General features: G+C 40.6%; 1 protein-coding gene across 7 annotated transcripts in view; it reads left to right on the forward strand.

The window, feature by feature from the left end:
• RNF175 (ring finger protein 175) overlaps nucleotides 1–27061 on the forward strand; it is a 69225-nt gene that overhangs the window by 26632 nt on the left and 15532 nt on the right. For 6 of the 7 annotated variants that reach the window (XM_061383930.1, XM_061383929.1, XM_061383927.1 and 3 more), the window contains 2 exons: nucleotides 12919–13073; nucleotides 26179–26286. In XM_061383930.1, the coding sequence (XP_061239914.1) occupies nucleotides 12919–13073; nucleotides 26179–26286 (263 nt within the window). Of the gene's footprint in view, nucleotides 1–5886; nucleotides 6031–12918; nucleotides 13074–26178; nucleotides 26287–27061 lie in introns of all 7 variants that reach the window. The other variant, XM_061383935.1, reaches the window with a different exon arrangement.

Raw genomic sequence — 27061 nt, forward strand, 5'->3', positions numbered from 1 at the left:
TGATTTCCTTTAGGATTGACAGGTTTGATCTCCTTGCTGTCCAAGGGTCTCTCAAGAGCCTTCTCCAGCACCAAATTTCAAAAGCATCAAATTCTTCGGTGCTCAGCCTTCTTTATGGTCCAGCTCTCACATTTGGTCCAGCTCTCACATCCATACATGACTACTGAAAAAACCATAGCTTTGACTACACCGAACTTTGTCGGTAAAGTAATGTCTCTGCTTTTTAATATACTGTCTAGTTTTGTCATAGCTTTCCTTCCAAGGAACAAGCATCTTAATTTCATTCCAATCACTGTCCACAGAGATTTTGGAGCCACCAAACATAAAATCTGTCACTGTTTCTACTTTTTACGCATGTATTAGCCATGAAGTGATGGGACTGGATGCCATGATCTTGGTTTTTTGAATGTTAAGTTTTAAGCCAGCTTTTTCACTGTCCTCCTACACCCTCATCAAGAGGCTTTTTAGTTCCTCTTCACTTTCTGCCATTAGAGTGGTATCATCTGCATATCAGAGTTTGATGATATTTCTCCTGGCAATCTTGATTCCAGCTTGTGATGCATCCAGCCCAGCATTTCACATGATGTTCTCTGCATATAAGTTAAGTGAACAGGGTGAAAGTATACAGCTTTGATGTACTCATTTCCCACTTTTTAACCAGTCCATTGTTCCAGTTCTAACTGTTTATTCTTGACCTGCATACAGATTTCTCAGGAGGCAAGTAAGGTTGTCTGGTATTCCCATCTCTTGAAGAATTTTTCATAGTTCATAGTGATCCACACAATCAAAGGCTTTAGCATAGTCAATGAAGCCGAAGTAGATATTTTTCTGGAATCCCCTTGCCTTTTCTATGATCCATCAGATGCTGGCAATTTGATCTCTGGTTTATCTGCCTTTTCTAAAGTCAGCTTACAAGATACCATGTTGTACACATCTGGAAGTTCTCAGTTCACATACTGTTGAAGCCTGGCTTGGAGAATTTTGAGCATTAGTTTGCTAGCATGTGAAATGAGTGCGATTGTGCAGTAGTTTGAACATTCTTTGGTATTGCCTTTCTTTGAGATTAGAATGAAAACACCTTTTCCAGTCCTGTAGCCACTACTGAGTTTTCCAAATTTGCTGGCATATTAAGTGCTGCACTTCAACAGCATCATCTTTTAGGATTTGAAATAGCTCAGCTGAAATTCCATCACCTCCACTAGCTTTGTTCTTAGTAATGCCTCCTAAGGCCTACTTGACTTCACACTCCAGGATGTCTGTCCCTAGGTGAGTTGACCATACCATCATGGTTATCTGGGTCATGGAGATCTTTTTTGTATAGTTCTTCTGTGTATTCTTACTACCTCTTCTTAATATCTTCTGCTTCTGTTAGGTCTGTACCATTTCTGTCCTTTGTTGTCCCATCTTTGCATGAAATATTCCCTTGTATCTCTAATTTTCTTGAAGAGATCTCTAGTCTTTCCCATTCTATTGTTTTCCTCTATTTCTTTGCATTGTTCACTTAAGAAGGCTTTCTAATATCTTCTTGCTGTTCTCTTGAACTCTCCATTCTCCTTTGCCTCTTGCTTCTCTTCTTTTCTTAGTTATTTGTTAGGCCTCCTTGGACAATCACTTTGCCTTCTTGCATTTCTTTTTCTTGGGAATGGTCACCACCTTTTCTTGGTCACCACCTCCTGTACAGTGTGACAAACCTCCATCCATAGTTCTTCAGGCATTCTGTCCACCAGATTTAATGCCTTGAATTGACTTGTTACTTGTTACTTGAAATGTGTAATCATAAGTGATTTGATTTTGGTCATACCTGAATTGTCTAGTGTTTTTCCCTACTTTCTTCAATTTATGTTTGAATTTTGCAATAAGGAGGTGATGATGTGAGCCACAGTCAGCTCCAGGTCTTGTCTTTGCTGACTGTGGAGCTTCTCCATCTTTGGCTAAAAAGAATATAATCAATCTGAATTCAGTATTGACCATCTGGTGATGTCCATGTGTAGAGGCTTCTCTTGTGTTGTTGAAAGAGGGTGTTTGTTAGCCTTTTCCCTGCTTCATTCTGTACTCCAAGGCCAAACTTGCCTGTTACTCCAGGTATCTCTTGACTTCCCACTTTTGTATTCCACTAACCTGTGATGAAAGGGCATCTTGTGTGTGTGTGTGTGTGTGTGTGTGTGTGTGTGTTAGTTCTAGAAGGTCTTGTAGGTCTTCACGGAATTGTTCTACTTCAGCTTCTTTGGCATCAGTGGTTGGGGCATAGACTTGGACCACTGTGATGTTGAACTGTTTGTCTTGGAAACAAATTGAGATCACCCTACCTTTGGAAACTAGAGGAGTCCATAAGATGAAGGCAATAGGAGCTGCACGTGATCACTTGTTGACAAGGTTGTTTCCCATGGGCTATGGGTTAAAAAATTTTGATGGTCCTATTTATGTGTACTGGGATGGACAACTCTGTAAATCAGTGAAAAATGGCAGGAGTGGGAGTTTACAGATTTTTTTTAAAAGTGGAGGAAGTTAGGAAAGAAGTAGGAAGTACACACAATAATATGTGTGAACACCTTTGTGCCCAGAAGGTATTATTATTTTACATAAACTTATGCCCTGAAGGTATTATTTATTATGCATAAAGTATTATTACTTTCACATTATTTCCTGCATAATTTGAACCGTGTTCTTCAGCAGCAAGAGACAAATCCAAAAGCTCAGAACTTTTTCAGATACAGTTTTTAACAAATGTGTCTGTCTTCTGAAGTGCTCATTTAATTCTTCTAGACAGGTTCAGTTGTATTTCTGTAGGAGCTGTGTACATCAGAGCAGCTTATCATAAATACAGCAAAGGAAATAGGTTATTAAGAAAATAAAGTTGATTAGCCATCTGTATGTCTTCTTTGCAGAAATGTCTGTTCAGGTCTTCTGCCCACTTTTTGATTGGATTGTTCATTTTTCTGGTATTGAGTTGTATGAGCTGCTTGTATATTTTAGAGAGTAATTCTTCATCAGTTGTTTGTTTGCTATTATTTTCTCCCATTCTGAGGGTTGTATTTTCACCTTGCTTATAGTTTCCTTCATTGTGCAAAAACTTTTAAGTTTAATTAGGTCCCATTTGTTTATTTTTGTTTTCATTTCCATACTCTAGGAGGTAGGTCACAGAGGATCTTGCTGTGATTTATGTCAGAGAGTGTCCTGCTGATGTTTTCCTCTAAGAGTTTTATAGTTTCTGGTCTGAGATCTAAGTCTTTAATCCATTTGAGTTTATTTTTGTGTATGGTATTAGAAAGTGTTCTACTTTCATTCTTTTACACATAGTTGACCATCATCAAAAAGTCTACAAACAATAAATGCTGGTGAGAGTGTGGAACCCTCTTACACTGTTAGTGGGAATTCAAATTGATACCGCCACTATGGAGAACAGTGTGGAGACTCCTTTAAAAATTAGGAATAAAACTACCATATGACCCAGCAATCCCACTACTGGGCATATACCCTGGGGAATCCAGAATTGAAAAAGACACATGTACCCCAATATTCATTGCAACACTATTTACAACAGCCAGGACATGGAAGCAACCTTGACAGATTGAATGGATAAGGAAGTTGTGGTACATATACACAATGGAATATTACTCAGCCATAAAAGGAACACATTTGGGTCAGTTCTAATGAGGTGGATGAACCTTGAGCCTATTACACAGAGTGAATAGGCTATGTCTATCCACAGAAAGAGAAGGACAAATACCATATATTAATGCATATGTACAGAATCTAGAAAGATGGTACCAACGATCCTACGTGCAAGGCAGCCAAAGGAGACACAGATGTAAAGAACATTCTTTTGGACTCAGTGGGAGAGGGAGAGAGCCGGTTGATTTGAAAGAATAGCATTGAAACATATGCATTCCCATGTATAAAACAGTAAGCAGTGTGAGTTTGGTGTGTGACTCAGGGCACCCAGAGCTGGTGCTCTGTGACGACCTGGAGGGTCTGGGCGGGGAGGGAGGTGGGGATGCTCGGGATGGGGGGACACAGGAATGCCTATGGCCAATCCATACTGATGTGTGGCAGAAACCACCACAATACTGTAAAGTAGTTGTCCTCCAACTAAAACAAATAAATTTTTAAAAAAGAAAATATCCCGTTAACTGCTCCTAGGTGATGCCAAAACATGTGAGTAGAAAATAGGAAAGGTCTGATATTTTGTTTGAGATACTGCTTAATATCTGAAAGTTTCAGACACATTTTTCTTTATTTATTTACTTTTTGGTCCTTTTTTTTAATTGTGAGAAAACATATATAAGATGAAATTTAATGTTTTAAAATATGCAGTTCAGTAGCATTACAGACATGCATGTTGTTGTACCAACACCACCATTCATGTCCAGAATTTCAACTTCTCCAACTGGAACTCGCAACCCATTAGACAGTAACTTTCCATTCCCTCCTTCCCATCCTTGGCAATAACCATTCTACCTCTGTCTCTGTGAATCTGACTACTCTTGGTATCTCATATACATGGAATCCTACAGAATTTGTCCTTTGCCCCTGGATTATTTCATGTAGCTTAGTGTCTTCAAGAATCACTTACATTGTGGCACGTTTCAGAATTTTTTTTTAAAGGCTAAATAATGTTCCATTGTACGTATAGACCTAGACCTTTGTAGTTTTCCCTCACAGAGATCCTGTACATATTTTGTTAGATTTATACGTAAATATTTTGTTTCCTTTCTTCTTCTTTCTTGGTGCTAATGTAAATGGTACTGGGTTTTTAATGTTATTATTATTTTTTCTTCTTTTCGTTTCTCAGTTTTTAATTCTAATTGATTACTGATCTATAAGAAAGCTATTAGCCAGCCACTGCAGCCTTAATTTGATGCTGCGCTTCCCCTCCCTAACAATCCTTGGCTCAAGGCAGCACCGAAGGAGTCCAACCCCCATAACCAAGAGCATCACTTCCCCTGCAAGAAGCCCCAGGCTCCCACACACCTTCGGGGGAGCAGTCGGGCACTCTCAGTCTAAAGCAATCTCTCTTGTGCCAGGTTCATGCTGAAATGTGCAGAAACAGGTGAACACCCACCCAGTAATGAGAGAGAGAGGGAAGTTTAGGGGTCCTCACCTAACGTGCTCAGATACTCAGTTGTGTCCGATTCTTTACGACCCCATGGACTGTAGCCCACCAGACTCCTCTGTCCATGGGATTTTCCAGGCAAGGATGCTGGAGTGGGTTGCCATTTCCTTCTTCCAAACACATTTTTAGCACAGTATCAACTGAGCATCTGGATATTTGAATTTTTCTCTTTGCAGCTGCTAGTGTTGATATGGTAGAAACAGAGGCAAAGCCTCAAAGTTAAATTACTTCCAAATGCTTTTAACAGCATTTAATTAAAAATAAAGTTTCATTCAACAGCACCCTCTCCACCTTCTTTTATGTATCCTATTTTTCATAGCTGTAAGAAATGGGGGTGGGGCACCAAAATAGAATTTTTCTACTGCTCTTCAAATCAGTAGAAAGCTTGATGACGAAATACACAGAATTTTGTCTTCGAACATACTGTTCAGTTCAGTTCACTTCAGTTGCTCAGTTGTGTCCGACTCTTTGCGATCCCATGAATCCCAGCACGCCAGGCCTCCCTGTCCATCACCGACTCCTGAAGTTTACCTAAACTCATGTCCATCAAGTCGGTGATGCCATCCAGCCATCTCATCCTACTGTTAACTTGCCTCAATACACAGGCAAATACTTTGCCACAGACTGAAAATTTGCTCTATTTAAATCAAACTTACTCCTATTAATACTAGCTGTGAAACACTAGAACATATTATTGTACCAGTAAAGTACTATCTGTTCGAATCTTTTAAAAATGAGACAAGACACTAATATATCCATAGCTGCATTTGCAGGTGTGCTAACTCACTTCAGGCGTGTCTGACTCTTTGAGACCCTATGGACTGTAGCCCGCCAGGCTCCTCTGTCCATAGGATTCTCCAGGCAAGAATACTGAAGTGGGTTGCTGTGCCCTCCTCCAGGGGATCTTCCCCACCCAGGTACTGAACCTGTGTCTTCTGTCTCCTGCATTGGCAGCCATGTTCTTTACCACTATATATATATGTGTGTGTGTGTGTGTGTGTGTGTGTGTGTGATATACATATATATATATAGCATATATATTGTGCGCTATATATATATATGCAGAATCGCCTTTAAGAATTTAAATAGCAAAATCAAGTCAATTGACTTGAAGATAGAAATATGGACCCAGTGAATTTCTGAGAGCCCTTCATATGCCAGGATTCCATACTTTTACTTGTTTGAACTGGTAGCAGCAGTATTTCCTGGCATCAGGTATTCTTATGATACTTTTCAGCTCCCCTCTGGGCACACCTCTGCTCTGCATCCAGCCCCACCCATACAAACACATACAGACACACGCACAAATGGTTGCAGATAGTTTGGGATTTGCAGTGCAAACAGCATCACATGACTTTCTCTTCCCTTTTTTTCTCTCCTTTCACACTGTGTGAGTCATTCAACATTCTGTACAACTAGACAAATGAAAAGATTCCTTTGTTTTGACATAATTAGCAGCTCTTTTCATTTGCATTATGTGCAGGGCTACAACAACAAACACGGTGCCTTTCAGCAGCATCTTAGTCGGGAAGTTGCTCCTGCCGTGATGTGTGGGTGGGGAGGGCAGGGTGATGCGATCCAGATGCATGGGCTGCCCTTCGCCAGGAATGCAGATGTGTTTCATCCACGCGTGCCCGGATGCTGACCCCTCTGGCATTATTAATGTGTCCCAGCTGCCAGGCTTCCTCCTCTGCGTGTACGCGCCTCGGTGTCACATATTTCGTGTGCTTACTTATGAGCCACGACATTCCTACATTTCACATGTGGCAGTTACTATTAAAAATGAGCAGGTCTAACTCTTCTGGAAATTGATAAAGAATCTTTTAAATTGCTTTGAAATGTGGCCATCATTTCAAAATGACTTCTCATGCAGTTATTGAATTCATAATGCAAACTTCTGACCTTTCCCCTTGCATGTTGAGAAAACATGGCTCTGAGTATTCCACTTTAAAGATAGTCAAAGAAGTTAATATTTGCATACATAATACATCATAATGATTTTTTACTTTCCTTTTATTTCTCATCTCCAAGGCCTATTTTTAAAAAGTAGCATGTCTATAAATTGAACATTGTTATTTATTGTTAATTAAATCCAGGCATCAAGTAAGAGAAATTTGGCATCTTCTAGAAATGGGTCGGACTTATAGCTCTACAGGGAAAGAATTAGCTTTATAAAAATATAATCCAGTCATTGCTTCAAACTATAGTTAGAGCATAGTACCACTGATTAGAGGAAATAGATTAATTTTATAAATTTTGACTTATAATCTAAAGTATAAAATATAGAAGCATGATAGTTTCTCTAAATTAAAATGAACTGAATCTTAGTTATTCATTTTTTTTTAATTCATCATTTTACAGGGTAAATGTAAAGGTGAATCATAACTTAAAGCAAAAAGATGAAAAATGCAAATGACAGATGATCAGATTTTGAAAGATGGGGTTCATGTCCATTTCCTTCTTTAATGCCAGAATAATGAACTTAAAAAAGCCAAAAGCTATAATTTACCATAGATAACAATCTTGGTGATCAGTTATAAGAAATGAATGACCTAAATACTGAGGAGACTTTTTTGAGGGATTGCACACTGTCATTATCAACAGTAGAGTCAGAGACTTCCCTGGCAATCCAGTGGCTAAGAGTTCCCTTTCCAATGCAGGGGACGTGGGTTCAATCCTTGGTTGGAAGCTAAGATCCCACAGGCTTCAGTAAAAAAACAAAATATAAAACAGAAGCAATATTGTAACAAATACAAGAAAGACTTTTAAAATGGTCCACATAAAAATCTTAAAAGTTGTTGCTGCTGAGTGCTAAAAGAAACATATCTTAAGTCCTGGTTACCTAGCATGTGGTTTCTGGCCCTCATTAAACTATTCTGCTTCCTTCAGTAAAACTTGTTTTACCTGTTTGGATACATATATACATATTTATCTCAGTTTCACAAATAAAGGTGCAAACTCATCCATTAGCTTTGACCATACCTACAAAATAGGATGGAAAATGAAAGCAATGATCTGATTAATTCAGGCAGAAGTAATGAATATTTACTCTTCCCTGAAAGTACTGCCTGAAATTTAAAAACAAAAAAAGTATGTTGTAAGATATCTTTTTCTGAACTCTCCAAACAGTTACTTCAGATTTTCTCCAAGTATAAAAAAAGCAAGATAAAGTGAAGTCACTCAGTTGTGTCCAACTTTTTGGGACCCCATGGATTGTAGCCTACCAGGCTCCTCCATCCATAGGATTTTCCAGACAAGAGTTCTGGAGTGGGTTGCCACTTCCTTCTCCAGGGGGTCTTCCCAACCCAGGGATCAAACCCAGGTCTTCTGCATTACAGGCAGATTCTTTACAATCTGAGCCACCAGGAAAGCCCTTCACTGTGTATATTTTTGTTCAAATGCATATGCTATGTCATGCTGTGCTTACTCACTCAGTTGCGTCTGACCCTGCAACCCCATGGACTGTAGCCTACTGAGCTCCCGCTGTCCATGGGGATTCTCCGTGCAAGAATACTGGAGTGGGTTGCCATTCCTTCCTCTCAAATTCACATGTATAATAACAATTGTAGTGTTCTTTGAAAGAAGATTTCAGTTCAGTTCAGTCACTCAGTCATGTCTGACTCTTTGCAACTCCATGGACTGCAGCACACCAGGCTTCCCTGTCCATCACTAACTCCCAGAGCTTGCTCAAACTCATCGAGTTTGTGATGCCATCCAACCATCTCATCCTCTGTTGTCCCCTTCTCCTCCTACCTTCAATCTTTCCCAGCATCAGGGTGAGTCTTCGCATCAGGTGGCCAAAGTATTGGAGTTTCGGCTTCAGCATCAATGCTTCCAATGAATATTCCTAAAGGACTGATTTCCTTTAGGATTGACTGGTTGGATCTCCTTGCAGTCCAAGGGACTCTCAAGAGTTTTCTCCAACATCACAGTTCAAAAGCATCAATTCTTCAGCACTAACCAGTCCATCCTAAAGGAGATCAGTCCTGGGTGTTCATTGGAAGGACTGATGCTGAAGCTGAAACTCCAATACTTTGGCCACCTGATGCGAAGAGCTGACTCATTGGAAAAGACCCTGATGCTGAGAAAGATTGAGGGCAGGAGGAGAAGGGGATGACAGAGGATGACATGGTTGGATGGCATCACTGACTCAGTGGACATGGGTTTGGGTGAACTCCGGGAGTTGGTGATGGACAGGGAGGCCTGGCATGCTGCAGTTCATGGCGTCACAAAGGATCGGACACGACTGAGCGACTGAACAGAACTGAAGCTTTCTTTATGGTCCAACTCTCACATCCATACATGACTACTGGAAAAAACATAGCTTTAACTAGACAGACTTTTGTTGGCAAAGTAATGTCTCTGCTTTTTAAAATGCTGTCATAGCTTGTCTTCCAAGGAGCAAGTGTCTTTTAATTTCATGGCTGCAGTCACCATCTGCAGTGAGTTTGGAACCCAAGAAAATAAAGTCTGTCACTGTCTCCATTGTTTCCCCATCTATTTGCCATGAAGTGATGGGACTGGATGCCATGATCTTAGTTTTCTGAATGTTGAGTTTTAAGCCAACTTTTTCACTCTCCTCTTACACTGTCATCAAGAGGCTCTTTAGTTCCTCTTCACTTTCTGCCATAGGGGTGGTGTCATCTGCTTATCTGAGGTCATTTGTATTTCTCCCAGTAATCTTGATTCCAGCTGTGCTTCATCCAGCCCAGTGTTTCGCATGATGTACTCTGTGTATAAGTTAAATAAGCAGGGTGACAATATACATTCCTGTTGTACTCCTTTCCCGATTTAGAACCAGTCTGTTGTTCCGTGTCTGGTTGTAACTGTTGCTTCTTGACCTGCATACACATTTCTCAGGAGGCAGGTAAGGCAGTCTGGTATTCCCATCTCTTGAAGAATTTTCCACATTTTGTTGTGATCCACACAGTCAAAGGCTTTGGCATAGTCAATAAAGCAGAAGTAGATGTTTTTCTGAAATTCTCTTGGTTTTTCTATTGCCAACAGATGTTGGCAATTTGATCTCTGCTTCCTCTGCCTTTTCTAAATCCAGCTTGAACATCTGGAAGTTCTTGGTTCATGTACTGTTGAAGCCTAGCTTGGAGAATTTTGAGAATTAGTTTGCTAGCATGTGAGGTGAGTGCAATTGTGCGGTAGTTTGATCATTCTTCGGTATTGCTTTTCTTTGAGATTGGAATGAAAACTGACATTTTCCAGTCCTGTGGCCACTACTGAGTTTTCCAAATTTGCTGGCATATTGAGTGCAGCACTTTAACAGCATCATCTTTTAGGATTTGAAATAGTTCAGCTGGAATTCCATCACCTCCACTAGCTTTGTTTGTAGTGATGCTTCCTAAGGCCCACCAGACTTTGCACTCCAGAATGTCTGGCTCTAGGTGGGTGATCACACCATCATGGGTATCTGGGTCATGAAGATCTGTGTATTCTTGCCACCTCTTCTTAATTAATATCTTCTGCTTCTGTTAGGTCCATACCATTTCTGTCCTTTATTGAGCCCATCTTTGCATGAAATGTTCCCTTGGTATCTCTAATTTTCTTGAAGAGATCTCTAGTCTTTCCCATCCCATGGTTTTCCTCTATTTCTTAGCATTGATTACTTAGGAAAGGTTTCTTATCTCTTCTTGCTATTCTTTGGAACTCTGAATTCAGATGGATATATCTTTCCTTTTCTCCTTTGCCTTTTGCTTCTCTTATTTTCTCAGCTATTGGTAAGGCCTCCTCAGCCAGAGGCTGAGCAGGTCAGTCTCTGTGGGGTCTCTGGGTCCTGGCGTGCACAAGGTTTGGTTTGGGCCCTCTGAGCATGTCTGGCAGGCTGGAGTTTTGATTCTAAATGCGATTTTGCCAATCCTACCATCTTGCTGGGGTTTCTCCTCTACCCTTGGATGTGGTGTATCTTTTTTTTGGTGGGATCCAAAAAAAGAATCCAAAATTTTCCTGTCAATGCTTGTTTAGCAGCAAGTTGCAGTTTTCGAGTTCTCACAGGAGAAGATGAGCACATGTCCTTCTACTCCACCATCTTGTATGTAATTTGAAAGAAAATTTAGAGCAACTCTAAGAAGACTTCAGATCCAGCCCATTCAAGAAGAATTAAAAAGAATAAAAGGCCTGGAAAATGTCTTCTTATTTGACATGGAAAGAAGAAAGGCTGCATTTCATTTACATCTTGAAGTTCTATCAATAATTCTGATTATTGACCTTGAGACTATTGTAACAAAATTCTTATTAAAGGACCCAAAAGTATACTCATAAACTTTTTTCTAAGCCGCCTATTTTTAATCACAAAGATGAAGAAATTAAGCAAACAACATTAGTCTTTTTATACTCAGATGACAGACACATGACACGCATGCTCTGACAAGTCTTGCCACATCCCTGGCAGACATAATTAATTGACCATTATTATAATTAATTGATCTTCACTGCTCAGACAGGACTCAGGCTCAGAATCTTCCTGAACAGAGTATTACCAATTTAACTCCACACGTGAGACAACCATCTTTGCCATCCACCTCATATATTAGTGCTGAGCAAATACAGGCAGTTAGTGGAATGTTCTAAAACATAAAAGACCAAGGGTTATTGCTACTGTTGCAGTGAAAGTGAAAGTCGCTCAGTCGCGTCTGACTCTTTGCAATCCCATGGACTTCATCCATGGAATTCTCCAGGCCAGAATACTGAAGTGGGTAGCCTTTCCCTTCTCCAACCAATCTGCTTTTTACCAGGAGGTGAGTAGCTGGCATTAGGCCTGATCTGTAGAGTAAAAATATCACTGTGGTAACTGTATCACGTCATTGACCCACAGCCCATCAGTTCAGTCTGTCCTGCTTCCTGCCATGCAGAACTGAGGCCAGCCAACTTAAGGGACCTTCTGAAGGCTACTGGGACTCAGGTCAGCGGCACAGGCCACAAAGGGGTGACACATAGAAGGGACAGGAAAGAGTTTGATTCCCATCTGGAACAGCCTGGAAAGGGCACCAGTAACTGAAGAGAAAAGACAAGAAGCAAATGGTGGTCTACAGACCCAGTCATCAGGGACAAGGTCACCCGCAGTCAGGATGCAAGGGTTGGCCCCACGCAGTGCGCTGGGACGGAGGGCAGGCGGGTCCCTGACGCGACATGCCCTGACACCGCCTCCTCCTTTGCCATCGCTGTGCATGTGCATATGTGCCGTGGGAGTAACTATAGCCCCTGCTCCCTGCAGCCCAGGATGTTTCCAGAGCCCTTACAGCTGTGATGCCATTTGTGTCCCACCCTGGTGGCTCAGAAAGTAGAGAATCTTCCTGCAGTGCAGGAGCCCCAGGTTTGATCCCTAGGTCGGGAAGATGCCCTGGAGAAGGGAATGGCAGCCCACTCGGGTATTTTTGCTTGGAAAACCCCATGGACACAGGAGCCTGCTGGACTACAGTCCATGGAGTCACAGAGTCAGACACAACGAGGCAACTAACACTCTCACTTTGAATCAGCACAGGAAGGCAGGCATTGTGGTCCCCAACTTTACGACTAAAGTGCATTGTCCAACAGCACAGAGCTGTTTCAGCCTAAAGTTCCTTCCATCTGAAATATCTGCAGGAGGTGACGGAAGATGGATATTTTGGATTATTTCCCATCTGAATGTTCAAATAACTGTGCCCTTCAGAGCTCTGCATGTGGGGTGGTGAACCAGGTGCCATGTCCCAGACAGGGTGGTGAAGGTGGCTCCCCCAACCCCTAACCCAGAGTCAATAGTAGACATGCTGTTTGGCCCTCAGTCATTGAAGGAGACTTTCTGTTCATCTTTCTGACAGCTGGTGACCCTGTTGCAGATGTGGGTTGTCCCTTTGTATTTCACGATAAAACTTTACTGGTGGCGATTTCTGTCTATGTGGGGGATGTTCTCAGTTATTACCAGCTACATCCTCTTCAGAGCTACCCGAAAACCCCTCTCAGGGAGAACACCACGGTATGTATTTCATTCATTCCTTCCTCAGCACACCCTTCATTTCAACCATTAGAAAGTATATTTAATTTCCTTTTTCCGATGCTGGGAGGGATTGGGGGCAGGAGGAAAAGGGGACGACAGAGGATGAGGTGGCTGGATGGCATCACGGACTTGAAACACATGAGTTTGAGTAAACTCCGGGAGATGGTGATGGACAGGGAGGCCTGGCGTGCTGCGATTCATGGGGTCGCAAAGAGTCGGACACAAGAGGTATTATACCTCTTTGACCCTTTGTTGCAAAACTGTTTGGAGACTTGCTATACTGTTGTGTGTTCACATTCATATTTAATGGGGATTCAGACATGCCTGTAAATTTTATTGTTTTAGACAATAGCTAGTAAGAGCCAGGAGGAAGAGAAGTGAAACCATTGTTTAAATTTTCTAGAGCACTATTTGCATGTTGATTTTTAGTTCAGCGTTTTATAGGGTTCTATGCTAAGTCAGGTCACAGACATTTTATCATAAAGTAAGAGTTAGAAGTTTGTACTTCCAACAGCTATGTATGTATTTCACATCTGATAAATCATAAGCAACAGACAAGCTATTACTCACATAACAAATGAGGCTTTAATATTCCAACGCTCACTTTAGTTACCACTGCCAACCTCTGGAAATGTATATAATTCCATTGGATCATTCACTAATCTTTCCAAAGGGTTTATAGTCTCATAATGTGTCCACAAGTTCTTGCTCTCTGTGTTCTGTAGACAAGATCTGAATCCAATTCAGACTGCTGAGATAAAGAGAAAATGTGTAGTGTTCAATGGCAATAAGACAATGTCAGATTTTGATCTGTGTTGGAGAATAAGTCAGAAGTATCCATGAAATATTTTTATGATTATTTAGCCATTCGCATGCTTATTTGTAATCCTCTAGAGAAGTGGGAAAGGCAGATATCAACTTTTACTTCTGCTTTGGAGAAGGAAAATATATTCAGTGAGAGAAACCAGATAAATAAATGTAATGATGAAAGCTGACGTTCAAGTAAATGAATTTCAGGTTTATGCGTATTTTAGTTTAATCCCACTTAGGGAACAGCTTTAGGGTGATATTAAGAAACTTTCTAAGCTGGCCAGTTTAGGGCTTTACACAGCCTTTGTCGGGCCTGGCTTACCCATCAGCAAATGAGCATACCATACCCTTTCTCCTTCTTACAAAACGCTATATACTTTATAAATTGTTTAAGACTTGTGAAAGAGATCTATGTTTTGGATGAATTGAAATGTACTTGTTTTCATCTCCTGAATGCAATTCACATTTTGTTTCAGTGAGAAAGCGTCATTTTTCTACTGTTTAATGAATTCCCTGAGCTAAACACTGAGCTATTTCTCTGCCCGTGAAGAGGAACTCCTATGCCTAAAACACCTACAACACCTCCTGACGCTTCATTGCTCCTATATCTCAGATGACCAGAGCCCCCTGCCCTCCGCTGCTCCTCCTCCAGCTTCTTCCTGCCCCTCAGCTCCTAGCCTTGGCACAGTCTGAGAGCCAAGATGCTCCACTAACATTTTAAGAGACAATGGGAGTATCATATTAAGGCTCCATTCCTTCCAGAAAAGTAGTCTGGATAAAAGAGCTCCAGGTCCTGAGAAATAGTATGCCCTAAGGGTCTTTATGGATGCTTGCTTACTCATCACATTATAGGTGAGTCTCACTGTGTCCCATTTGGAAGTGGAGGACTTCATGACAAGTGAGGAAAGCTGGTCAGAGCAGATTTGCATGGTGCAGAGGGCAAACCCAAGAGGCATCTCTAGTACCAATGCAGTTTAAAAACTGGTTATTCCTCTCCAGAGTACACCAAGGCCCTGCTGTGGGAGAGAGAACAGAGAAAGGGAAGTGGGTTTCCTCTCTACTACAGTCAGGTTTCTGTCAAGCAATATTCAGGCTCAAACACAGGCCACAGGTCAGCCACAAAGAGCTGGGACCGATCACATCAATTCCAGCCCAAAGCCAAGCTTCCCTTTGTGGAGGCTGCTCTGACACGAACACAGTGTCTAATCTGGCATATCTATTTCAGTGTAATTTGAATAGCAAGGGAGTTCTGGGCTCTACAAACTCATACTGCCAATAAACAGGAAGATTTGAGTGGGGACAGGGAAGGGTAGGTTTGGAAAACATAACACATCTATTACAATGATATGACATATTGAACATTTAACATGTCAGTTCTTTTAAATATGACTACATTTTTTCACATAATCTTTAGGACAGATTTAGGAGCTGGTGTTACCTGTCCCCCTCCCCCACTTCATAAATGAAGAAATTGTAGGAAGAAAAGCTAAGCAGGGGGCCACAGTCCCGCAGGCAGTAAGTCAGGGAGCCCAGAATCAAGCCACAGACTACTGGAGTGCAAAGCCCCTGCCCCAAGAGCATGTTGCGGCTTAATTATGGTAACCGGCTGCTTTGCATAGAGAAACCCTGCAGTTCAAACAGTTAGTAAGCAGACACAGCTCTAATGCTGGCACAGCCTTGAGCAGGGACCCTTGAGGTAGAGAATATGTGTGGAGTTGAAGGAAGCCCACTCTGGCGCTAACTGGTGCTGTGAGGGTGGAGGGAAGATCCTCTTAGAGCAGCCACTTTTCCCACGTCACCATTTGTGGCAGCATTAACTTCTGCCTTTATCTCGTGCACTGAACAGTGATCCACAGTGCTCAGCACCAAGTCATAGGACCAGCAGCCCAAGGAGTTGCTGTGGCAGGAAGACCCCCCAAGTCCTCTCTGGCCCCTGTTACAGGTGACACAACCTCACAGTCCTTGGAGACACCTTCTGCAGCCCCTGGGAGTTTCCTGCTCCAGGTAATTCCCTGATGGGACAGGATCACACCTATAGGAAAATGCTGTCTAGATAATGGTGGTACGTCAATTGCTTGAAGCAGAGAAAGCATTTCACCATAGAAATAATGTAAATGACAAGTCATTTCTCAGACAAGGTCACAAATCCTCGTTTAAATCATGTTTCATAAGATCCCTTTTAACTGGGACTCGGTGAAGCACAGCATTTTTTTAAAGAACACTGGCTCCAGGCACACCCTGGGAAATCCCCAGCCCACGCCCACTCCAGTGCAAACCAGCTTGCCAAGCTGCCCGGAAACATAGTTCACAAAGCAACGCTGGTGCCAAAGCCACGCCTCCTAATTCATAGAAACAAACACAGAAAGTCAAATAGGAGGAGACAAAGTAATTTTTTTTTTCAAAAGAACAGAACAAGATAAAACTCCAGGAAAAAAAAATAATGAAGCAGAGATAAGCAATTTGTCTGATAAAGAGTTCAGTGATGGTCATACAAATGCTCAGAAATCTCAGAAGAATGGATTAACAGAGGGAGAACTTCAACAAATAAGTTAGCAAATATAAAAGAACCAATCAGAGCTGAAGGATACAATAACTGAAACAAAAAAATACACTAGAGGGAATCAATAGCAGATTAGATGATACAGAAGAATGGATCAGTGACTGTGTTAGGGGAAGCACACTGATTGAAACCACCCACCCTGGCCAGGTACCATAGTAACCATTTGCATGAGTTGTTTTATGACAGGAGATCCTGGTAAGGAATACGGAACTAATAAGCCACCACCAACACGCGGCAGAGCAGTTCTCCTGGGTTCCCTTACCCTCCTGCTCTCCCCCTGGGTGCCCTTTCCCAGTAAAATCTCTTGCTTTGTCAGCACATGTATCTCCTCAGACAATTCATTTCCAAGTGTTAGACAAGAGCCCAGTTTCGGGCCCTGGAAGGGGTCCGCCTTCCTGCAGCAACTGGAAGACAGTAAAAGTCAATGAATCAGAACAACAACAAAAAGAACTTTTTTCAATGAGGATACATTAAGGGACCTCTGGGACAACCTCAAGTATACTAACATTCACATTATGGGAGTCTGAAAAGGAAAAGAAAAAAAGAAAATGACGGAAAACATCTTTGAAGAAAAACTCCCTAAGCCGGGGAAGGAAACATATATAGGTCCAGGAAGCACAGAGAATCCAAAGCATGATGAACCCAAAGTGATCCATGTCAACACAAACCATGATTAAAATGGCAAAAGTTAAAGATAATGAGCAAATTTGGAAGACAGCAAGGAAAAATGAGTGACATACCAGGGAGCCCCCCTAAAGCTATAAATTGATTTTTCAGCAGAAACTTTACAAGCCAAAAGAGAGTGTCGGGATATATTTAAAGTGCTACAAGGATTTTTTTTTTTAGTTGCAAACAAGAATACTCTTCCCAACAAGGTAATTTCTCCTTCAGAATCAAAGGAGAAGTAAAGAGGTTCCCAGATAAGCTAAAACTAAGAGTTCATCACCACTAAACCAGCTTCACAAGAAATGTTGAAGGGTTTTCTTTAAGTGGAGAACAACTAGCCATAACTAGAAATAAGAAAATATATCAAGGAAAACACTCACTGGTAAAGGTAAATCCACTGGTGAAGGCAGTGGGTCAATCACTAGTATGAATATGAAAGGACAAAGTCTGTAAAATAAATTATAACTACAATAAATAGTTAAGGGATACACAAAGCAAAAAGGTATAAAATATGATGTCAAACCCATAAAACATGGGCTGGAGAGGAGTAGAAATGTACTACTTTTAGAATGCATTCAAATAAGTGAGCATCAGTTCAAAACAAATCCATATGTGTATATATATAATATATATATATATATATACATTTATACACAGGTCCATATATATGACGGAGAAGGCAATGGCACCCCACTCCAGTACTCTTGCCTGGAAAATCCCATGGATGGAGGAGCCTGGTGGGCTGCAGTCCATGGGGTTGCGAAGAGTCGGACACGACTGAGCGTCTTCACTTTCACTTTTCACTTTCATGCATTGGAGAAGGAAATGGCAACCCACTCCAGTGTTCTTGCCTGGAGAATCCCAGAGTCAGGGGAGCCTGGTGGGCTGCCGTCAGTGGGGTCGCACAGAGTCGGACACGACTGAAGCAACTTAGCAGCAGCATATATATGAAGCTCATGAACCACAAACCAAAAACCCACAATAGATATACCAAAAAAATAAAGTGAAAAGAACTCTAAGCAAACACTAAAGAAAATCACTAAACTGTAAGGGAAGAGAATAAAAGAAGGAGAAAGGAACTATAAAAATGACCAAAAAACAATTCACAAAATGGCAGTAAATATATATATGAGAACTTTAAATGTAAACAGACTAAATACTCAATCAGAGGACATATGGTGACTGAATAGATTAAAAACTCAAACCCATCTATATGCTAGTTTCAAGAGATACACATCAGATCTAAAAACACACAGGGACTGAAAGTGAAAAGATGGAAAATACATTCCTTCTAAATGGAAAGTGAAAGAAAGCTAGGATACCAATATTTACATCAGAAATGATAGACTTTAAAACAAAGACTAAAACAAAAGACAAAGACTACAAAATGATAAAGGAGTCAGTCCAAGAAAAGAATATAACATTTGGGGATATTTATGCACCTAAGATAGGAGCACCTACATACATATAGCACATATTAACAGACATAAAGGGAGAGATTGACAGCAATACTGTATTAGCAGGGGACTTTAATATTTCATTTATCTCAATAGATAGATCACCCAGGTAGAAAATCAGTCAGGAAATATGGGCCTTAAGTGATTAGATCAGATGAACTTAATAGATGTGTATACAACATTGCATCCAAAAACTGCAGAATACAAATTCTTTTCAAGTGCACATGGAACATTCTCCAGGATAGATAACATGCTAGGCCATATGTCAAACAAGTGTCAATAAATTAAGAAGATCAACATCATATCAAGTATCTTTTCTAATCATAATAGTATGACAATAGAAATCAACTACAGGAAGAAATCTGGAAAAAATAAAAACATATAGATACTAAACAATGTGCTACTAAACAACCAATGGGTAAATAAAGCAATAAAAAAAGGAGATCAAAAAACACCTCAGGACAAATGAAAGTGGAATCATAAGGTCCAAAACTTATGGGATGCAGCAATCAGTTTTAAGAGGAAAGTTTATAGCAATACAGGTATACCTCAAGAAACAAGAAAAATCTCATATAAACAACTTAAATTTAAATCTAAAGGAACCAGAAAAAAGAACAGGCAAAGCCCAAAGTTAGTAGAAGAGTGGAAATAATAAAAAAGCAAAGAAAATGAATGCAGTAGAGACTTTTAAAGATAGAAGAGATCAACAAAACCAAGAGCTGTTTCTTTGAGACAAAATTAATGAATCTTTAGCCAGTCTCATCAAGAAAAAGAGAAGGCCCAGATAAAATCAGAAATGAAACAGGAGAAATTACAACCATAAACATACAATCATAAGAGACTACTACAATTATATGCCAACAAATTAGACAACCTGGAAGAAATGGATAAATAGCTAGAAACATATGGTCTTCCAAGACTGAATCAACATAAAATAGAGAATCTGAATAGACCAATTACTAGTAATTAAATTGAATCAGTAATCAAAAAATTCCAACAAACCCCGTCTATGGGGTCCGACTCTGTGCGACCCCATAGACAGCAGCCCACTAGGCTCCTCTGTCCCTGGGATTCTCCAGGCAAGAATACTGGAGTGGGTTGCCATTTCCTTCTCCAATAATCAAAAAACTTCCAACAAACAAAAATCCAGGACAAGATGGCTTTATGGGGAATTCTACCAAACATTTAAACTTTTCTAATTATTCAAAAAAAAAGAGAGAGAGAGAAGGGAGCACTCTCAAACTCAATCTATAAGGCTAGTATTACCCTGATACCAAAACCAAACAAAAACACTACCAAAAAAGAAAAATTACAGGTCAGTATCCCTGATGATCATAGATGCAAATATCCTCAAAAAATATTAGGAATTCAAATTCAACAATACATTGAAGAAAATCATACAACATGATCAAGTGGGATTTACTCCAGGGATGCAAGGACTGTTCAACATCCACAAATCAATCAACATGATAAAGAACATTAACTAAACAGATGATAAAAATCACATGATCATCTCAATGGGTTCAGAAAAAGCACTTGAGAAAAGTTAACATCCATTTATGATAAAAATTCTCAACAAAGTGGGTATAGGGGGAACATGCGTCAACATAATAAACACTGACAAACCCACAGTTAACCTCATATTCAAACAGTGAAAAACTGAACTGTTATCTTCTAAGATCAGGAACAAAGCAAGGATATACACTCTCATCACTTTTATTCAATTTGGTTTTGGAAGTCCTAGCCACAGCAATCAGAGAAGAAAAAGAAATAAATCTAAGTTGGAGAGGAAGAAGTAAAAGTACCACTGTGTGCAGATGACATAGTACTGTACACAGAAAATCCTAAAGATGCCACTGGAAAACTACTAGAACTCACTAATGAATTTGGTGAAGTTGCAGGGTATAAAATGAATACAAAGAAACATGTTGCATTTCCATATACTAACAATGAACTATGAAACAGAGAAATTAAGGAAACAGTCCCATTTATCACAGCATCAAAAAGAATAAAATATCTAGGAATAACCTACCTAAGGAAGTAAAAGACCTGTACTTGGAAAATTCTAAGACAATGATAAAATAAATTGAAGATGACACAAATAAATAGAAAGATATACCAGTCTTATGAACTGGAAGAATTTATATTGTTAAAAATCCATACTACCCAAGGCAATCCACAGGTTCAATGCAATCCTTATTAAAATACCAATGGCATTCTTCACAAATAATCCTAAAATTTGTATGGAACCACCAAAGACTCCAGATAGCTAAAACAATCTTGAGAAAGAACAGAGCTGGAGGTATCACACTGTCTGATTTTAAACCAAACTACAAAGCTATAGTAATCAAAACAGTATGGTACTGGCAGAAACAGCCATTTAGATCAATGAAATAGAGTAGAGAGTGCAGAAATAAACCCACACTAATGTGATCAATTAATCTACAATAAAGGAGGCAAGAAAATACAATGAAGAAAAGACAGTCTCTTTAGTAAATGGTGTTGGGAAAACCAGACAGCTACGTGTAAAAGAATGAAACGACCCCATTTTCTTATACTATATACAAAAAATAAACTCAAAATGGATTGAAGGCTTAAGTGTAAGACCTGAAACCATAAAAATCCTAGAAGATAACATAGTCAGGACACACTTTGGCATCAGTCTTTGCAATATTTTTTGATCTGTCTTCTCAGGCAAGGGCAACCAAAGCAAAAGTAAACAAATGGGACCACATCAAGCTAAAGAGTTTTTACACGGCAGCAGAAACCATCAGCAAAAATGAAAATGTAACCAACTGAATGGGAGAAGATATTTGAAAATGATATGTTCAATAAGGGGTCTATCTCCAAATATATGAAGAACTCATACAACTCTATATTAGAAAACCAAACAATTCATTTTAAAAATGGGCCAAGGACCTGAATAGACATTTTCCCAAAGAAGGCATACAAATGGCCAACAGGCTCATGAAAAGATGCTCATCAGTCATCTGGGGAAATCAAATCACATGGAAATCAAAACCACAAAAAAATATTATCTCATATCTGTCAGAATCATGATTATCAAAAAGACAAGAAATAATTAGTGTTGGCAAGAATGTGAAGAAAAGGGAGCCCTTGTGCCCTGTGGATGGGACGGTAAATTGTTGGAGTCACTATGGAAAACAGTGTGGAGATTCCTAAAAAACAGCAATAACAACAACAACAAAAAACAATGTTTAAATACGATTACCTTACCATCGGCAGTTCTTCTCTGGGGTACATCTTGGGTAAAAACACCAACTTAAAAACATGTATGCACCCCCCTGTTCATTGCAGCATTATTTACAATAGCCAAAATATGGCAGCATGTTCCTTAATAGATTAATGGATAAAGAAGAGGGAGTATACATGTAAAATGGAATATTACTTAGCCATTGAAAGGACCAAAGTTTGCATATTTTGAGAACATGGATGGACCTAGAAGGTTATGCTAAGTTTAGAAGTCAGACAAAGACAAATATCATATACCACTTACATGTGGAATATAAAAAAAATAAAAACAAATGAACAAACATAACAAAACAGAAACAGAGTCATAGATACAGGGAATAAAATAGATGTTGCCACAGGGGAAGGGAGTAGGGGAATGAAATAGGTGAAAGGGATTAAGAAGCACAAACATCAAGTTACAAAACAAGGAAGTTTCAGGGACGTAATATACAGGCATACCTTTTGGGTCAGGTTCCAGAGCACTGCAATAAAGTGACTATCACAGCAGAGCAAGTCACAAGTTTTTTGGCTTCCCAGTACATATAAAAGTTTACACTACGTATGTTTATACTACACTATTAAGTGTGTGACAGAATTATATCCAAAAAATGATGTGCATTTCTTTATTTTTAAATCTCTATTGTTAAAAAATGCCTACCATCACCTGAGCCTTCAAGGAGTTGTAATCTTATTCCTGGTGGAAGGTCTCGCCTCCAAGTTGGTGGCTGCTGACCAGATTGGTGATCGCTGAAGGTCGGGTTGGCTGTGGCAATTTCTTCTAATAAGACAGTGAAGTCTGCTGCATTGATTGACTCTTTCATGACGATTTCTCTGTACAATGTGGTGCTGTTTGATAGCATTTTACCCACATAGAACTCCTTTCAAAATTGGAATCGGTCTTCTCACACCCTGCTGTTTATTTAGCAACTAAGTGTATGTAATACTCTAAACCCTTTGTTATTTCAGCAGGCTTCACAGCATCTTCACCAGGAGTAGATTCCATCCCAAGAAACTACTTCCTTTACTTATCCATAAGAAGCAACTCCTCGTTTGTTTCCTCATGAGACTGCAGCAGTTCTTCAGGCTCCACTTTGAATTCTAGCTGCCTTGCTAACCACCACATCTGCAACTCCTTCCTCCACTGAAGGCTTAAATTCCTCCAAGTCATTCACAAGGGATAGAATCAACTTCTTCCAAACTCCTGTCAATGTTGATATTCTGACCTCTTCCCATGAACCACAAGTGTTCTTAATGGCATCTAGAATGGTGAATCCTTCCCCGAAGGCTTTTTATTTACTTTGACCAGATCCGTCAGAGGAATCACTATTTATGACAGCTGTAGCCTTATGAAATGTACTTCTTAACTAATAAGAATTGAAATTCAAAATCAGTCCTTGATTCATGGGCTGAAGAATGGATGTTGTGTTACGGGCATAAAAGCATTAATCTCACTGTACATCTCCACCAGAGTTCTCGAATGACCAGGTGCATTGTCAGTGAGCAGCAATAGTATGAATCTTTTCCCTGGGGGTTAGTAAGTATTCAGTAAACATGTTGCAAACAGATGTGCTGCTACCGAGGCTTTGCTATTGCATTTATACAGCAAAAGCAGAGTAGACTGAGCATAATTCTTCAGGACCCTAAGATCTTCAAATCTTAGGCTTCTACTGAAAGTCACCAGCTACATAAGACCCTAACAAGAGAGTCAGCCTGTCATTTGAAGCTTTGAAGCCAGGCATTGTCTTCTCCTAAGTATGAAAGTCCTAGATGGCATCTTCCAATAGAAGGCTGTTTTGTCTATGTTGAAAATCTGTTGTTTAGTCACTAAGTCATTTCTGACTTTTTGCGACCCCATGGACTATAGCCCACCAGGCTCCTCTGTCCATGGGATTTCCCAGACAAGAATACTGGAGGGGATTCCCATTTCCTTCTCCAGGGGATGTTCCTAACCCAGGGACCCAACCCATGTCTCCTGCTTGGCAGGTGGATTCTTTGCCGCAGAGCCACTAGAGAAGCCTCTATTTACTGTTGCCACCATCGTTAATTGTCTTAGCTAGATCTTCTGGGTAACTTTCTGCTGCTTCTACATCGGCACTGGCTGCTTCACCTTGCACTCTTATTACGGAGACAGGGTCTTTCCTGACATATCTCATGACCCAACCTCTGCTAGCTTCAGACTTTTCTTCTGCAGCTTCCTCACCTCTCAGCCTTCAGGGAATTGAAGAGAGTTAGGAATCCCAGGGACAGGGGAGCCTGGTGGGCTGCCGTCTGTGGGGTCGCACAGAGTCGGACACGACTGAAGCAGTGCATCAGCAGCAACAGCAGCAGGGCCTTGCTCTGGATTAGGCTTTGGCTTAAGAGAATGAATGTTGTGGCTGGTTTGATCTATCCAGACCACTACAACTTTCTCCATATCAGCAGTAAAGCTGTTTCACTTTCATTTGTACATTCCCTGGAGCAGCACTTTGCACTTCCTTCAAGCACTTCTCCTTTGCATCCGTAACTTGGCTCACTGATGCAAGAGGCCTAAGCTTTCAGCCAATTTCTGCTTTTGACATGCCTTCCTCACTAAGCTTAATCATTTCTAGCTTTTGATTTAAAGTGACAGATATGCAACTCTTCCTTTCACTTGAGCAATGGGGCCATTGTAGGATTATTAATCGGCCTGATTTCAATCTCGTTGTGTCCCAGGGAATAGGGAGGCCTGAGAAGAAGGAGAAAGGTGGGGGGAAGACCAAGCAGTAAAGTCAAAACACACTACTTTTATCAGTTGAGTTTGCCATGTTACATGTGTGTGGTTTGTGGTGCCCCAAAACAATTATAACAGTAACACCAAAGATCACTGATCACAGATCACCAAAACAAATATGATAATAATGTAAAAGTTTGAAATCTTGTAAGAATTACCAAAATGGGGCACAGAGACACAAAGTGAGTACATGGTGTTGGAAAAGTGGTGCCTACAGACCTGCTCAACAAAGGGTTAACACAGACCTTCTGTTCAATAACAACAATGCAGTGTTTGCAAAGTGTAATAAAGCTAGGTATGCCTGTATAGTTGGTAAAATCATAATAACTGTATGGTAATAGGTGGTAACTAGATTCCTAGTGGAGGTGATTTCGTAATACATAGAAATATCAAATCACTATGCTGTACACCTGAAAGTAATATAAAGTCATAAGTCAACTATACTTCAATAAAAATTTTAATAAGTAAATAAAAGAACGCTGAAACATTGCATCAGTAATAATATAGAACATAAGCATTTGCGGCAATGGCTCCAACAGGGAGGAAGCCAGGGAAGGTGAGATCTGGGGACAGGGTGCCAGGGGTCAGAGGCGAAAGCGTGGGGCCCTGTCTCCAGAGGGAGATTCTGAATGAAGTTTGGGGAGAAATGCAGGAGAGGGGTTCCAGAGAAGGAGGCGGGAAAGGGCTGAGGGCAAACGGGGAGCCCTATGCTCGTGTGCAGTGTGCCAGCACCCCCTTTGCTGCTCCGGGCCCCCAGCCCCCCTCCTTCCAGCCCCTGTGTGTTCTGACAGGCAGGGCCCTTGTACCGAACCAGGGATGGAGCCGCGCCCCAGCCCCAGCCCAGGCTCTCTCAGGCAGGAAGCAGCCATGCGGCCCTTCGGGCGGTTTTCCTAAGAGCTTTTACTGCGGGCAGCAGGGGAAGCAGCCAGGTCCACGGCTCCTTCCACATCCGCTCCGTCCTTGCCCTGCATCCCCACCCTCTCTCATTTCTCCATGTGGACCCTGTGGGAAGGGGGAAAGCTCTGAAAGCCACCATGGTGAGTGTGGGACGGACACAGGGCCCGTCCACGTAGCAGAGAAAACAATGCGCAGGGCTCCTGCTCCAGGGCTGCGCGGGGGCCGCGTGAGTGAGGCCGCGCGAGGGCAGGGGCAGCGCGGGCGGGAAGCGAGAGGCTCCGGGGAGGACATCTCGCATCACTCGCTTGCCTCCAAAGACTCCTGCCAAAGCCACTGTAAGCCAATATAGGGTCAAATGAGAAAAGAAGAGAGGGAGGTCGACAGGACCCCATGTAGAATAACCAGTCCCGAAGGTCACCTTTACATGAGGGCGTAAGTCACAATGAATTTATATACGGATATATACATAGAAACACACCTGCATGATAGTACTGTCTATATATTGCTTGTTGGTCGTATATTAAAACTCTAGATTATCATGGAGTTTAGCTGATATGATATATTCATGTTCTGTGTATTGTAAAATGAACAGAATTTTAGAAACTAAAAACTGACTTATAACAATGTTTGAAAAAGAGAAACTATTTTCTAATATATCACGTTTGGTGCGTCTCCCCATTTTTCACTCCACAGATTGGTTTACAAATGGTTTCTTCTAATCTACAAACTCAGCTATGCGTTTGGTGTTGTGGGTTATTTGGCTATCATATTTACAATGTGTGGATTCCATTTATTTTTCAGGTAAGTATCTCCAATTAAGATATTGATGTCTCTAAGCACTTACTTGTAGCATTAACCTGGTCAAGTTCTCAGTGTCTGGAAGCCACATTTGGCCCTGCAGTTTTCCAGGGACGCACTGTTTATAGGGCTATCACTGGTATCATAGATGCCACTGGGGGCACTAGTAAAAGGAAAATAACACTCAGATTTCAAAGTTTTTAAAAAATTATAAGCTTTAAAGACATCGTCATTAAAAGTTGGCCTATATTTGTTAGAGCAATTCTTATTGAGCGAAAAAGTTCCCTTCTACAAAATTCTTAAGTCTCATATCCCTCTATATATCTTTCTTCTTTAAACCCCTAAAGCTATGCTATCCAACACGGTAGCTGCCGACCCATGTAAATACTGAGCATGTAAAATATGAAATAAGAGGTGCTGTAAGTCTAAAATACACACTGAGTTTCAAAGATCGTATAAGAAAATCATTTTATGATTACATGAGATGACAGTACTCGGGATGTTTTAGTGAAATTATTTGATCTGTTTCTTTTTACCTTTTATTTGTGGCTATAAGAAAATTTTTAATTATGTCCAATCTATTTCCATTGGACAGCACTGCTCTAGAATTTTGTTTCTGCTCTAAATCTCTTCTGCTGGAGGCATTTAGTAAAAGAGGAAACTGAGTACTTAGACAGTGAAAGAGAAGTGAAGAGGTAATGGGGCAACAAAGTCTAGGGAGAAATAAAGGAAGTTGGGATAATAATATCCATGACTCAGAATCATGTTTCCACTGGGA

This window comes from Bos javanicus, chromosome 17, assembly GCF_032452875.1.
Source record: "Bos javanicus breed banteng chromosome 17, ARS-OSU_banteng_1.0, whole genome shotgun sequence".
In the NCBI taxonomy this organism is placed as follows: Eukaryota; Metazoa; Chordata; class Mammalia; order Artiodactyla; family Bovidae; genus Bos; species Bos javanicus.